Source organism: Nanorana parkeri, unplaced genomic scaffold, assembly GCF_000935625.1.
Source record: "Nanorana parkeri isolate BGI_ZX_2015 unplaced genomic scaffold, ASM93562v1 scaffold3131, whole genome shotgun sequence".
Taxonomy (NCBI): domain Eukaryota; kingdom Metazoa; phylum Chordata; class Amphibia; order Anura; family Dicroglossidae; genus Nanorana; species Nanorana parkeri.
This window is the reverse complement of record NW_017309399.1, coordinates 24,963-41,076: the sequence shown is the minus strand read 5'-3', so window position 1 is coordinate 41,076 and position 16,114 is coordinate 24,963. Positions and strand designations below refer to the sequence as shown.

Here is a 16,114-nt window from a genome sequence, read left to right as displayed (position 1 = left end):
AATGTATACAGCAGACCCAGCCTACCTACCCACTAAATACCATCAAGGTGTTTCCCTAGTGCTCTTTGCCAAACCACTGCAGAAAAAGACCCAGTTTCCATTTTACTGGTGTTATAGGAATTCAATGTTTTCCTCCCCTGAATGGTCAGCAGTGTATATACCTGAGCAAATATATTCTAAAAATTGACATCCATAGGGCACTGACGCGTAAAGCAGAGGGACCCTCTCGGGACATTATTGTAAAATTTCATTATTTTAGAACCAAGGAGCACCTGCTCCAGATGGCAAAGGGGAAAGAATCTTTGGCCTGTGAGGGCTTTATCAGCTTTTCACTGATCTTGCACCAACAACAATTCAGAAGCGGAGGAACTTCAAGGTGTTTGTGATCGCTTTACAGAAGCATCAAGATCACTACCGGTGGGGTTTGCCATTTAAGCTTTGTTTTTCGTATAATGGCAAACAATATTCACCAACATCAATGGAGGGAGGCAGCAACTGTTTGCCCCAATCAAATGTGTTATATAAGCAGAATTTATTCCATTCTGAAGAGTTGCAAAAGTAGAAGGATAAACCCCAGGGTGTAGATCAAGCACAGAGAAGTGGGAAACAAAAGAATAGGTGCAATCAAAAGCTCCTTATTATGTTGATACAGGATGATGCTAGAACTTCCCTTTTGTACCAGGAAGAGGAGAGTAGGGGAGGGAAAAAGAGGATAAAGTTGAAGGTGTTAATATGATCAATAAATACAAAAAATATTTTGTAGTTTTTCTATTGATGTGCTTGGCCTGACTATTAGGTGCTAGCAAATTGTGAAAGGAAATTTAAAGATTGCAGACCAGGCGGGTCATGATGGCTATAGAAGTGTATTGTGCCTTGATGTTCTCTTCTCTCTTTTTCCCCTTGCCTTTTTCCTATCCTTTGTTGTATGCGTTAAACATATTGGAAATATGGTTGTCATGTATTAGAGGAAATAGGGGATTTTGGGTCAAAATTGCTTAGTGTGTTAAGAGGTAATTATTTAATTTGTGAATTTGTGTCTACCCCCTCCCTTTTTTCTTGTTTTTCATTGCATGGGTAAATATTTATATACAGTGATCTTCAGGCTGGACTGAACGCTGTGATTTCTGAACGTTTTATTATTTGCAGAGGTACCAGACAGGGTTCCCCTTTGTCACCGTTGTATGCGCTAGCGATTGAACCCCTGGCACCACAAATTAGAATTCGGTCGGACGTTCCTGGCCTGAGGATTGGTTCGCTAAATTAAAACATATCTCTCTATGCAGACGATATGTTATTATAGGTAGATAATTCGGCTGACGTACTGCTGAGATTGTTTAACTTGATTAATGGATTTTCCAGACTCGCCATCAATTGGGACAAATCAATCATATTTCTGATAGACCCTCTAGTCTTTTAGGCTGTGCTTGATAATCTTCCTCTTCAGATAGGGAATACATTTACCGGGTTATTCACAAAAGGGTGAATATTTTGGAGAAGACAAGTCATCAAGTGAAGATTCTCGGCCAAAAAAGCTAAACTGGAAAGTAAGCCTAATTGGAGAATTTTTCCAAATCAGCTGTTTTGGCCTAGATTGTTCACTTCTCCTGCCTTCTTCAAACTCTTCACCCTTTTGTGAATAACCCTGTTGGATATCTGGGTGTAGACGTGCAACTCCCTTTACAAACGTATCCAACAATCTCCATCCTATAATTGAGTGTTTCAAAGGGGCTGTTGCGTCTTGCTCCAAGCTACCTCTCAGTTTGTTGGGGCGTGTAAATTTGTTTAAAATGTTTTATCTCCCCCGTTTTTTATATATCTTTTTGAATTCTACGACACTAATTATGTGTAAAATTTTCAGTGAAATATCTGCAATTACTTTTGCACGATATTCTAATTATTCGAGCTTCACCTGTAGTTACCTGTCAGTGGTGGTGGTGGTCTGGCCCTTCCAAATTTATATTTCTGTTATGTAGCCCCTCAGCTTACCCATGTTCACTGATGGATGTGCCCTCAGTTTCCCAATACAGCCTCGTCAGTGGACGCAGCCATTTTATCGTCATTCAAATCTTTAACCAATGCCTTTTACAGGGGAACATTGTCTCCAGTTCCAGGTACTGGCACCGTACAGGTTTTTCAAACTTATCAAATGGTATGTTAGAACATTTGTACCAGCCTCTGCCCCCTTTTCTCCAAATTCACCATTGTGGTTTAACCGCTGGTCTCTGCTGGAATTCCTACACTTACCGGATCAATTACTGTGGGCGAGGGCTGGTATCAAATATCTGCACCCTATATCTGATGAGTTCAGGAGTGAATTTACCATAAATGCCGATGTGTGCCTAAAGTTAACATCCCTGGGCGCTGAGGACTGAAAACATTTCTAAAGACATCAATCAGGAGCCACCTTCTCTACTGCTCTTTCTTTGACCAACCGAAGCCTCAGAAACACCTCATTCATGACATGGTAAACTACCAGTGTCTGGAAAGGTGTTAGACTAGTTTCTCTTCAATGCGTCAAGTTGTTTCATCCTGTGCTCTCTCTGGGAGGGCAGGTTGAGCTCTGCAACTTTACGCTTGTAACGTGGATCGAGAAGGGTTGTCAGCCAGTAATGAACGCTCTCCTTGATACCACAAATCCTGGGTCGTTTTGCAGACTTTGCAGAATAAGGAAGCCCATGCACTGTAAGTTTGAGGAGGCATGAGAATCAGAGTCTTCAGGGTCACTCAGGGTCTCACTAACGTCCACTACCTCTTCCCAGCCACGTACTACTCCTTGGGTTTCTGGGGACAGAAAACCCTCCCTTGAGGACTGCTGTATGCCATCCTCTGCTTCAATGCCCCCACGACTGCCATAATCCTCCTCCTCCTCCTCTTGTGTGTTCTGCAGACCGGCAGGAATGGTTTCTGCGTAAAGGGGGCCTTGAGAGGAAAGGAAGCCCTCTTCCTCCTGCTGTTCTGCCTCAAGTGCCCTATCCATAATTCCCCACAGGGTATGCTCCAGTAGTAACACAAGAGGGGTAGTGTCACTGATGCATGCATTGTCACAGCTCACCATCCTTGTCGCCTCCTCAAATGGTGACAGTACAGTGCGTGCATCCTTTTATTAGCAGCCACTAACGTGGGGAAAAGGCCAAGGTCCCCTGAGCCTGTCCTTGTGCCATACTCACACAGGTACTCGTTGATGGCCCTCTGCTGCGTGTGCAGCCGCTGCAGCATTGCCAAAGTGGAGTTCCACCTGGTGGGCATGTCACAAATCGGACAGTTTGTGGGCAGGTGGAATTCGCATTGAATTTCAGCCAGACGAACACTGGCTGGGTATGAGCGCCTGAAATGGCTACAGACTTTTCTGGCTGCCTCAGAAGATCTTGCAGCCCTGGGTACCTGGGCTGCACCACCAAATTGAGGACGTGTGCCAAGCATGATGCATGTGTCAACTTTCCCAGGTGTAGGGAGGAGTGAAAGTTGCTGCCCGTTGTGTAGCCCGTTGAATGCTTAGGGAGAACTGCTGGTTCACAGGAAAATTCAGCAGAAGAGGCTATCGTGGAGGACAAAGAGGAGGGGGTGGAGCAGACAGATCTCCTATCATCAGCTTTTTGGAGGTGTGGTGGCTGAACAAGTTCCAGCATGAGCCCGGTCTGGCATTTTCCCAGCTGCAAGCAGAGTTTTCCAGTGTGCCATGAAGGAAACATAACGTCCCTGACCATGCTTGCTGGACCATGTGTCAGCAGTAATGTGGACCTTGCTGCTGACTATCTTGTCCAACGAGGCCAAAGCATTGCCTTCCACATGATGATTCAGAGCTGGAATGGCCTTACGTGAAAATAAATTGTGTTTGGGAACCTGCCACTGTGGTACAGCACATTCTGCAAACTCACCAGATGGAACGGCAGCAGTTTTAAAGCTAGCAAATTGGCCAAGCTGGCATTTAGACGCTGAGCAAGCGGATGGGTGGGACTTTTTTTTTTTTCCCCGCTGCAGCTGAGGCAGCAAAATTTGACTGGTCAAATCTACAGCTGGTGGACTGCTGGCAAATTTGGCAGAAGGACCTGTGACACCCATTGCTATACCATCATCCCTCTCAGTGGAGGCTGTTGATGTATAGTGGGGGTAGAGATGAGGAGCGAGGAGAGGTGTGGACCTTTTTCTGTGCTCTTGCCAACTGGCTGCGTGGCAGGTGGCCAGATGTCTCTTCATGCACGTGGTACCCAAGCGGTTGATGTTTTTGCCATGCTTGAGACATAGATTGCAAATAACAATGCTGCGGTCTGCTGCAGATATGCTGAAAAACTCCCACACATCTGAGTTCCTGGAAGACAACAGCACCCTGCACCTGTGCAACTCTGCCGTCTGATGCAATAGGGTAGCTGCTCTTACAGCTGCTATGACTGAGTGCTATAGTAGACTGCTATAATAGACTGCTATGACTGACCGCACTAGTAGACTGCTGTGAGGAACGCTGATAGTAATAAACTCTCTCTCTTAACTCCAGCAACACACTACATAGGGCTGCGGTGTAAGCAGCCTTATATAGTGTGCTGCTGGGACTTAGCACTGAGCCATGATTGGGCAAAGTCATCGTGCCTTTACCCAATCATGGCTCTCACAGTTATCTGTGACCTGATTGGGCAAAGTCTTGCACCTGACCTGTGCCAATTATGGCTACAGAAGGTGCATTGCCTTGTGTGGCACTCAGCAGGCAAATAGCCAGCGGAACGCCCTAATAGTTCGTGTGTTCAGCGAACACATGAACTAGCGATGTTTGAGCCCAACTCTAATCTCGACATCCCAGGATGAGACGTGGTGCCTAGCTCTGCCGCTGGCCATGGCAAGATGGCTCCTGTGTTATACTCCAGGAGGGCTGCACTTTGGTGGTGACAAGAAGCTTGCATGTCTGATTGACACATCTTCCCCCCACTGTAGGTACAACCCTAATTCCAAAAAAAGTTTTGACGCTGTTTTAAAATCTACATAAACACATAATGCAATGATTTGCCAATCTCATAAACCCATAAAATAGATAACATATCAAATGTTTAAACTTAGAAGATGTAATAATTTAAGGAAAAAATAAGGTAATTTTGAAATTGATGGCAGGAACACATCTCAAAAAAATTGTGACAGGGCAACAAAAAGCTGGCAAAGTGGTACTAACAAAGAAGAGCTGTAAGAACATTTTGCAACTAACTAGGTTAATTGGCAACAGGTCAGTAACATGCTTGGGTATAAAAAGAGAGAGTTAGAGAGTTAGTGCCTCAGAAGTAAAGATGGGTACAGGTTCACCAATCTGGTCGAAGCTGAACAATTTCAGAATAATGTTCCTCAATGTATAATTGCAAAGTCTTTAAATATATCATCTACAGTACATAATATCATTAAAAGATTCAGAGAATCTGGAGAAATCTCTGTGCACAAGGGACAAGGATGAAACACAATATTAGATGCCTATGGCCTGCGCAGGCCCTCAGACAGCACTGCATTTAAAACAGTGATAGACATCACTGTATGGGCTCAGGAATACTTCTAAAAATCACTGTCTATGAACACAGTTTGCCGTGCTATCCAAATATGTGGGCCAAAACTCATTTAAAATAGTCTGTCGCAAAGTGAAAAACTGTCCTGTGGTTTTGGCAACCGTGGGCACCGCATCCTCCGGACTGAAGAGGAGAGAGACCTTCCCGCTTGTTATAAGCGCTCAGTTCAAAAGCCTGTATTTCTGATGGTATGGGGGTGCATATGGAATGGGCAATTTGCACATCTGGAAAGGCAACATCAATGCTGAAAGATATCCAGGTTTTAGAGCAGCATATGCTCCCATCCAGAGGATGTCTTTTTCAAGGAAGGCCTTGCATATGTCGGCAGGACAATGCTAAACCGCATACTGCATCTGTGACAACTGCATGGCTTCGTAGTAGAGGAGTCCGGGTGCTTAACTAGCCTGCCTGCAGTCCGAAACTTTCACCAATTAAAAATATGTGGCACATCCTAAAACTTAAAATACGACAAAGAAGACCCACGACTGTTGAGCAGTTACAATCCTATGTCAGGCAACATTTCTCTCTCATAACTCCAGCAACTGGTCTCCACAGTTCCCAGACATTTACAGAGTGTTGTTAAAAGAAGAGGGGCTGCTACATCGTGGTAAACATGGCCCTGTCCCAACTTTTTTGAGATGTGTTACTGCCATCAATTTCAAAATTACCTTTTTCTTTTTTCTTAAAATGTTACATTTTCTCATTTTAAACATTTGATATGTTTTCTATTGTCTATTGTGAATAAAACATGGGTTTTTGAGATTTGCAAATCATTGCATTGTCTTTTTATGTAGCTTTTACAGTGTAACTTTTTGGGAATTGGGTTTGTACTTGCACTTACTGTTAAAGCACACCTTATATCAAAACACAAGCTCATCTTATTTATTAGTGATACCTCCCTCCTATCAATGTAAAAATGACTCCTTTCAATTTACCAAAAAAACACCTGAGAAGTAAGGTTTATAGATATACAGTATACCTGTGCATACCTTTTTTATTACCTGGTTTTTGTCTGCAATGCTTAGGATAGGTTGAGGTCACTGGCCTGGTTATACATAGGATCCCGAATCTTGCAAAGAGACACTCCAGTAGAGTGCAGGTCTGCTTTCCGTGTCATCATGAGCTTTTAAACTAGAGATGTTCTAGTATGCAAATTCTACCTAATGCTGATGAAGTCAAGTATTGGATAGTTCTTCCTATACTCTATATTTAGGTCAAGAATGCAGCCCATCACAGGGATGGACTAATATTGAGGTGCAAGAACAGACAGGTCAACTCATGAAGATTTATAAAGGTATATGCAGACCAGACATCTGGTGGCATGCATTTTAGTCCCGTCAGCAGTTTAGGCCTAGTGGTTAGCACTTCTGCCTTGCAGCGTGGGGGTTCCTGTTTCCAATCCCGGTCAGGTCACTATCTGAAAAGAGTTTGCATGTTCTCCCTGTGCTTGTGTGGGTTTCCTCTCACACTCTAAAATACATGCTGGTAGGTTAATTGGCTCCTGTCTAACTTGGCCCTTGCATGTGATATAGGAACTTCAGCTTGCAAGCTCCTTGAGGACAGGGACAGATGTGAATGTGCAACTATGTAAAGCGCTGCAAAAATTCTTGGCGCTATACAAATACCTGAAATAAATTAACAAACTAATTTTCACAGACAACAGGTTTACTTTAACCATTATCTGTAGTACACTTCCAATGTTAATACATTTTCATTCTTAGGCTAGCTTATTTCTTGCAGGGGGCCACAGTACGGAATGAACTAGACTCTGTCATCATCAGCCGAATAGTCAAAGGAGGTGCAGCTGAAAAGAGTGGGCTTTTGCATGAAGGAGATGAAATTTTGGAAATAAATGGTATTGAAATTCGAGGAAAAGATGTCAATGATGTTTTTGAGCTACTGGTAAGTTTGAAATTAATCTGAATGAATTCTAGGGATGCACAGATACCAAGTATTGTACTTGGTACAAGTACTGATACTTTTCCAGCTCCAAAACTAGACTAGAGAGAAACTCAAAAGTTAGAAGGCAGCTGTCATTTTTAAAGAGCATTGGCTAGAGGGCTCCTGGGATTTGTGTTCCCCTGTTTTAATGTATAATTCGTTATATATTAGAAATGCACTGATACCATTTTTTCCAGACCACCTACAAGTGCTGATACACGTCCAAGTACTCACAGATACCAATTACTGATTCCTTTTGTTTTGTTTTCTTATTGTCATTGGACAGTTTTTCTGAAACAAATACAGACTAATGATTTCAGGACAGTGGTGGAGCGCCAGGGCCCAGTCACCGCTGCAACCCTGGTAGTTCTCGTGAAAATGCCAAGTATTAGCACTGGTATCTGTGCATCCAATTAATTCAATAGGTTAAGGTTTTGCTATTTGAATGAGAAACCTGTAACAAATTTAAAATGGGTGTTATCCCAATTTGGCTGCTTTAAAGTTTGTCTGAAGACATATTTTGTTTGCATTGAAGAGAGTGGGGAGATGTTAAAGATTGTTGTATTGATGAGATTGATTTTTGTGTGTGTGTGTGTGTGTGTGTGTGTGTGTGTGTGTGTGTGTGTGTGTGCGCGTGTGTGTGCGCTGGGGAGGTTTACTCCATTTGTCCTGCCAACCGTTGTCACTGGGACACAGAGCAATGGAGAATCCAAAATTGTACAGTTGTCACTAGAACAGGAATAAGGGGAGAAGCATTCCAAAGCAAGGAAAACATTTCAGGGGCAACTGTCTAAACGGGGGCAATTTACAATTATGTTGATTGCGTTACAGGAAGTGAATATAAATCTCCCCAGCAGGAGACCAATAATAAAGAAATCAGCTGTCCTAGTAAGCCTGTTCACTAAACAGCACGCTGTATTTTCTTGGTGGTAATTTGTGTGGTATGGAGCAACTCCTTTTTATTTATTTTGTGGTCCTTATTTTCCACTGGCTTCTTTGAAACCTTGTTACATACATAGGTTGAAAAAAGACACAAGTCCATTGAGTTCAAGTTATAGAGATATGAAAGAGGAAAAAAAAGCCTATACAGAATGCAGTGCCCCTCAGTTACCCACTGTTGATCCAGAGGCCAAAAAGAAAAACCCTATAAAGCATGGTTCAATTTGCTCCAACAGGGGAAAAAATGTTTCTTCCTGATCCCATAAGGCAATCGGATATTCCCTGGATCAACAATCTCTGGTGCTTAATAAACCTATAAGAACTCAATATTCAGTAATATTCTGTGCATTTAGGAATACACGCAGGTTTTTTTTGTGAAACAGTTAACTGAGCTAGCTAGAACTAGCTCCTGAGGGAGTCTGTTCCACATTGTCACAGCTCTAACTGTGAAGAGACCTTTCCGTATGCAAAGTTTAAACTCTTTTCCTCCGCACGCAAAGAGTGCCCCGTGTCCTTTGCAGTGACCTTAAAGTGAATTATTTGGCACCGAGCTCACTATATGGACCATATATCTATTTATACATAGTTATTATGCCCATGTTTTTTCTGCCATTTTGTACTGTTGTTGATTAGTGGGAATACTTGGTCTCTTCCTGTGAATCCCTTATTCAGATAGCTACTGCACAGCAAGTGGGATGGTGGTAGAGAGGGATCTCACCATTCTTTAAGTGCATTAACCATCCTTTTGTAAGGGTTACCACTGCATTTGGAAAGCCTATTCTCGATTTGAGCCTTTAAGTTTAAACCCTCTGACCTACTTGGAGGGCCAATTCCTGAGTTTCCTTCAGAGAGGTGTAGGTCAGCTTTTACCTCTGGCCACCACCTACTGACAAATCTCAGTCTTAGCAATACTGTTCCTGTTGCCTCTGGCTAACCACTGCTTGGTTTGAAACTCTGTGTATACCCGAAGTGTGCTGTCTATACTTGTCACTTACAAGCTTACCTGGGTTCTATAGTTAGTACGCACCCAAAATATCCCTAATAATGTATTGACATATAAACACTGTTTCAACCATGTAAACTGCTCAAACTTGTTTGTGTGGAGTTGGATAACCACCTACTGGCTTGTACCTTCCTTCAGAAGGTTACTTACATTGCTTCCCTGTAAAGCCTCCCCTTTCTGGATCTGGTCCTTACTGTCCAGAAGTCTCTTTTCAAACCCATTCAAAAGAGTAATTGGTTACCTTGACCCAGAAGGTTGCCTTACTTGTAGCCATTACTTCAGCAAGGAGGGTATCACAGCTGGGAGCCTTGTTCTACCGTTCCTCAATCTTTACAAGGAAAAAGTAGTCTTGTAAATATGGGTCGTGTGCTCTTTAAAACTTAGACGACGTTGTACTTCATTTTGTCCACCTCTGTTCCATCCCATGACAATTTCCCTTTACACACTTGATGTTGTAAGGGCTGTTAGAGTTGAGAGGAAGTTTGATTCTCTGTTCTTCATTCTGGATGACCCCTACAAAGGTGTTCCGGAGCCTAGTGCGACTATATCTAGATGAATTCAAATTTGTGTTATGGAAGGTTTTTTTTCTGCCTTCTGCTGTTACTCACTGCTTTTGCTACTACTAAGTTTGTATGCAGGCGCACAGGTAAAACAACTAGATATAGGGCTGTGCTTCTTTTGATTTGTATAGTGTACAAACTTCCTAAAGGCAGAAGCTATACCCACACATTGAAGAATGCAGTCCTTTGCCCTCCAATGAACTACCAGTGAAAAGCATTTTATGGCACCAAAAAAAGTTGTGTGGATGGTGGTTGGATTTTATGTATCACCAGGATTTTAGTGTTTGAGATCTTTCACAACAGTTTTTATGCCCACAGTTGAGGACATAACCATTCTTAGAAAGCTATCATTCTTTCTTGATCTCTTTTCTGCAATGAAGAAGATGATGCCTTTTTTATGGACCTTTTGAAGAGCTAAAAGATGCAATGTACTATGGATTAGAACTATTGGAGCCTCCTAAATATAAGATGGCTTGATTTAAACCACCAGAATGTGATAGCAATAAGTGAGCCCTGTTTCGGATTAAGACAGTTCTAGCCAGATTTTTTGCTTGTGTCATAAGTGAAATTGGTTCATATGGATGAATGTGGTAAATATTTTATCTGTTAATTTTTTGTGTGTTTTATACTAGGCTGAAATGCATGGGACATTGTCTTTTGTACTTATTCCAAGTCAACAGACAAAACCTCCGCCAGCAAGGGAAACTGTGGTAAGTTTTTCTTTTCATTGTGTGTGTTGAGTGTAGCTGTTATTAGAATTTTGTTTTACTATTGCTTATATTCCTGGTGCCCAATCTGCAGCCCCAAGGGCTACATGCAACCATGGTACTTGTGTGGCTCTTCAACCCCAGAAATCTATAGTCGGAGCATTGGTTTGAAAAGGGGTAATAGCATTGACCTCTACTAGCTTCATAGATCATCAGGGGTGTGGACATTTTTTTTTTACAAAACTTCTTATCCAAGGGCTAAAGCGGAGGTCCAATTTACTTGTCCCTCATGACAATCTACTTGTTTTGATACAAAAAATGATTTTAACCAAAACCCTATTTATCTATGCGAAAAAGCGCGTCTCATTGGTCAGCGTGGTCACCTGACCTGAGTCAAATTCGAAAATCTATAGCGCAGAGCTGTGCTGGACGGCAGTATGGGGTATGGATAGTACACCCGTACTGGCGGAGGGGGAAGGACCGTGCGCCGAAAAGCAAGTATAGCGCTGGGGGAGAGAATGTGGGGAGAGGGGGCCAGATTTGAGCGGGTTATTCAATTTTCCCAAATTACTTGCGAAAGTGAACTTACCCTTTAATGTGCATTGTGCGTGTTAAGAGAGCACTACTTAATCACATGCAGATGGCAGTTTTGTTTTGTTTTTTTGTAACTTCGTTATCTCATACTTTACATGTTTGAGGATTTTTAGGTCAAATGTATTGAGGGGTCTAAGGATGTGTTTGTGTAAAGGGAGACGAAGAGTGGGAGGAGCAGGGAAGGTAGGTAGGGGTTCCATTTTGTTATTGTAAAGCAGATAGGGTCTTTTTAAAAGATTGGAGAAGGGACACGATAAATAATAAAATAGAGGCGTTTGGGGGGGAAAGTAAGAATAAGAAAGGTGAGAAGAGGAAAGGTTAGTTTGATAGAAGGGAAATGTGGTGTAAGGCACATATTCTACGGTAGAGGCCCTAGTACTTTTTTTTATTCAGGGATGCTTTATCCATTATCAGGCAAAGGTATTGGACTCTTTTCAACATGTAGAGAAAAGTGCGAAAAACTGATACGATCTGATAAAGATGTTTCCCATGATCTAGCACCATTAAGCACAGCAGATGTGTATGCCATCTTTAGGGTCTTAGGGCAGCAGGTTCTGGTGGTGATTGGAATTAGTGTAATTTATCTAGGAAGCCAGGTCCAGCTTTTTTCCTATGCATATTGTCTGGGCAAGCTGTTTGCAGCATTGTTTTGCTAGGAAATAAACCAATGTGCGCATGGGAAGTGAGACAGAGAGGGGTAGGAAAGGAGCAGAGTTCTATAGTCCAGAAGACAAGGCTGAAAATGCTGCATGGAATTTCAGTGCTGCAAAGGCACTGTTCAGTCATCCCAAACAGTAAATTAGGAGCACACTAGATTTCTAGCAGATAAACAGGTATGCTTTATATTTGCAGCTTTTATAAAGGGATACAACTTAGGGAAATGTGCTTCATGTATTGCAGATATGTACTAAATACTGTTTTATGTTGCCTATTCATACAGTTTGTTTTAAGTTTCCATAAAGAGATTTTGGGTTGAGGGTCGACATTGTGTGTGTGTGTGTGTGTGTGTGTGTGTGTGTGTGTGTGTGTGTGTGCGCGTGTGTGTGCGCTGGGGAGGTTTACTCCATTTGTCCTGCCAACCGTTGTCACTGGGACACAGAGCAATGGAGAATCCAAAATTGTACAGTTGTCACTAGAACAGGAATAAGGGGAGAAGCATTCCAAAGCAAGGAAAACATTTCAGGGGCAACTGTCTAAACGGGGGCAATTTTGTGTGTGTGTGTGTGTGTGTGTGTGTGCGCGTGTGTGTGCGCTGGGGAGGTTTACTCCATTTGTCCTGCCAACCGTTGTCACTGGGACACAGAGCAATGGAGAATCCAAAATTGTACAGTTGTCACTAGAACAGGAATAAGGGGAGAAGCATTCCAAAGCAAGGAAAACATTTCAGGGGCAACTGTCTAAACGGGGGCAATTTACAATTATGTTGATTGCGTTACAGGAAGTGAATATAAATCTCCCCAGCAGGAGACCAATAATAAAGAAATCAGCTGTCCTAGTAAGCCTGTTCACTAAACAGCACGCTGTATTTTCTTGGTGGTAATTTGTGTGGTATGGAGCAACTCCTTTTTATTTATTTTGTGGTCCTTATTTTCCACTGGCTTCTTTGAAACCTTGTTACATACATAGGTTGAAAAAAGACACAAGTCCATTGAGTTCAAGTTATAGAGATATGAAAGAGGAAAAAAAAGCCTATACAGAATGCAGTGCCCCTCAGTTACCCACTGTTGATCCAGAGGCCAAAAAGAAAAACCCTATAAAGCATGGTTCAATTTGCTCCAACAGGGGAAAAAATGTTTCTTCCTGATCCCATAAGGCAATCGGATATTCCCTGGATCAACAATCTCTGGTGCTTAATAAACCTATAAGAACTCAATATTCAGTAATATTCTGTGCATTTAGGAATACACGCAGGTTTTTTTTGTGAAACAGTTAACTGAGCTAGCTAGAACTAGCTCCTGAGGGAGTCTGTTCCACATTGTCACAGCTCTAACTGTGAAGAGACCTTTCCGTATGCAAAGTTTAAACTCTTTTCCTCCGCACGCAAAGAGTGCCCCGTGTCCTTTGCAGTGACCTTAAAGTGAATTATTTGGCACCGAGCTCACTATATGGACCATATATCTATTTATACATAGTTATTATGCCCATGTTTTTTCTGCCATTTTGTACTGTTGTTGATTAGTGGGAATACTTGGTCTCTTCCTGTGAATCCCTTATTCAGATAGCTACTGCACAGCAAGTGGGATGGTGGTAGAGAGGGATCTCACCATTCTTTAAGTGCATTAACCATCCTTTTGTAAGGGTTACCACTGCATTTGGAAAGCCTATTCTCGATTTGAGCCTTTAAGTTTAAACCCTCTGACCTACTTGGAGGGCCAATTCCTGAGTTTCCTTCAGAGAGGTGTAGGTCAGCTTTTACCTCTGGCCACCACCTACTGACAAATCTCAGTCTTAGCAATACTGTTCCTGTTGCCTCTGGCTAACCACTGCTTGGTTTGAAACTCTGTGTATACCCGAAGTGTGCTGTCTATACTTGTCACTTACAAGCTTACCTGGGTTCTATAGTTAGTACGCACCCAAAATATCCCTAATAATGTATTGACATATAAACACTGTTTCAACCATGTAAACTGCTCAAACTTGTTTGTGTGGAGTTGGATAACCACCTACTGGCTTGTACCTTCCTTCAGAAGGTTACTTACATTGCTTCCCTGTAAAGCCTCCCCTTTCTGGATCTGGTCCTTACTGTCCAGAAGTCTCTTTTCAAACCCATTCAAAAGAGTAATTGGTTACCTTGACCCAGAAGGTTGCCTTACTTGTAGCCATTACTTCAGCAAGGAGGGTATCACAGCTGGGAGCCTTGTTCTACCGTTCCTCAATCTTTACAAGGAAAAAGTAGTCTTGTAAATATGGGTCGTGTGCTCTTTAAAACTTAGACGACGTTGTACTTCATTTTGTCCACCTCTGTTCCATCCCATGACAATTTCCCTTTACACACTTGATGTTGTAAGGGCTGTTAGAGTTGAGAGGAAGTTTGATTCTCTGTTCTTCATTCTGGATGACCCCTACAAAGGTGTTCCGGAGCCTAGTGCGACTATATCTAGATGAATTCAAATTTGTGTTATGGAAGGTTTTTTTTCTGCCTTCTGCTGTTACTCACTGCTTTTGCTACTACTAAGTTTGTATGCAGGCGCACAGGTAAAACAACTAGATATAGGGCTGTGCTTCTTTTGATTTGTATAGTGTACAAACTTCCTAAAGGCAGAAGCTATACCCACACATTGAAGAATGCAGTCCTTTGCCCTCCAATGAACTACCAGTGAAAAGCATTTTATGGCACCAAAAAAAGTTGTGTGGATGGTGGTTGGATTTTATGTATCACCAGGATTTTAGTGTTTGAGATCTTTCACAACAGTTTTTATGCCCACAGTTGAGGACATAACCATTCTTAGAAAGCTATCATTCTTTCTTGATCTCTTTTCTGCAATGAAGAAGATGATGCCTTTTTTATGGACCTTTTGAAGAGCTAAAAGATGCAATGTACTATGGATTAGAACTATTGGAGCCTCCTAAATATAAGATGGCTTGATTTAAACCACCAGAATGTGATAGCAATAAGTGAGCCCTGTTTCGGATTAAGACAGTTCTAGCCAGATTTTTTGCTTGTGTCATAAGTGAAATTGGTTCATATGGATGAATGTGGTAAATATTTTATCTGTTAATTTTTTGTGTGTTTTATACTAGGCTGAAATGCATGGGACATTGTCTTTTGTACTTATTCCAAGTCAACAGACAAAACCTCCGCCAGCAAGGGAAACTGTGGTAAGTTTTTCTTTTCATTGTGTGTGTTGAGTGTAGCTGTTATTAGAATTTTGTTTTACTATTGCTTATATTCCTGGTGCCCAATCTGCAGCCCCAAGGGCTACATGCAACCATGGTACTTGTGTGGCTCTTCAACCCCAGAAATCTATAGTCGGAGCATTGGTTTGAAAAGGGGTAATAGCATTGACCTCTACTAGCTTCATAGATCATCAGGGGTGTGGACATTTTTTTTTTACAAAACTTCTTATCCAAGGGCTAAAGCGGAGGTCCAATTTACTTGTCCCTCATGACAATCTACTTGTTTTGATACAAAAAATGATTTTAACCAAAACCCTATTTATCTATGCGAAAAAGCGCGTCTCATTGGTCAGCGTGGTCACCTGACCTGAGTCAAATTCGAAAATCTATAGCGCAGAGCTGTGCTGGACGGCAGTATGGGGTATGGATAGTACACCCGTACTGGCGGAGGGGGAAGGACCGTGCGCCGAAAAGCAAGTATAGCGCTGGGGGAGAGAATGTGGGGAGAGGGGGCCAGATTTGAGCGGGTTATTCAATTTTCCCAAATTACTTGCGAAAGTGAACTTACCCTTTAATGTGCATTGTGCGTGTTAAGAGAGCACTACTTAATCACATGCAGATGGCAGTTTTGTTTTGTTTTTTTGTAACTTCGTTATCTCATACTTTACATGTTTGAGGATTTTTAGGTCAAATGTATTGAGGGGTCTAAGGATGTGTTTGTGTAAAGGGAGACGAAGAGTGGGAGGAGCAGGGAAGGTAGGTAGGGGTTCCATTTTGTTATTGTAAAGCAGATAGGGTCTTTTTAAAAGATTGGAGAAGGGACACGATAAATAATAAAATAGAGGCGTTTGGGGGGGAAAGTAAGAATAAGAAAGGTGAGAAGAGGAAAGGTTAGTTTGATAGAAGGGAAATGTGGTGTAAGGCACATATTCTACGGTAGAGGCCCTAGTACTTTTTTTTATTCAGGGATGCTTTATCCATTATCAGGCAAAGGTATTGGAC

General features: G+C 42.1%; 1 protein-coding gene across 1 annotated transcript in view; it reads left to right on the top strand.

Moving 5' to 3' along the window:
* The window catches only part of LOC108802805 (MAGUK p55 subfamily member 5-like), a gene marked incomplete at its 5' end in the record, with an annotated part of 56,310 nt that overhangs the window by 22,393 nt on the left and 17,803 nt on the right, over nt 1-16,114 (top strand). Inside the window, 2 exons of the mRNA XM_018574660.1 lie at nt 7,272-7,433; nt 10,607-10,684. Of these exons, the coding sequence (XP_018430162.1) occupies nt 7,272-7,433; nt 10,607-10,684 (240 nt within the window). The remainder of the gene's footprint in view (nt 1-7,271; nt 7,434-10,606; nt 10,685-16,114) is intronic.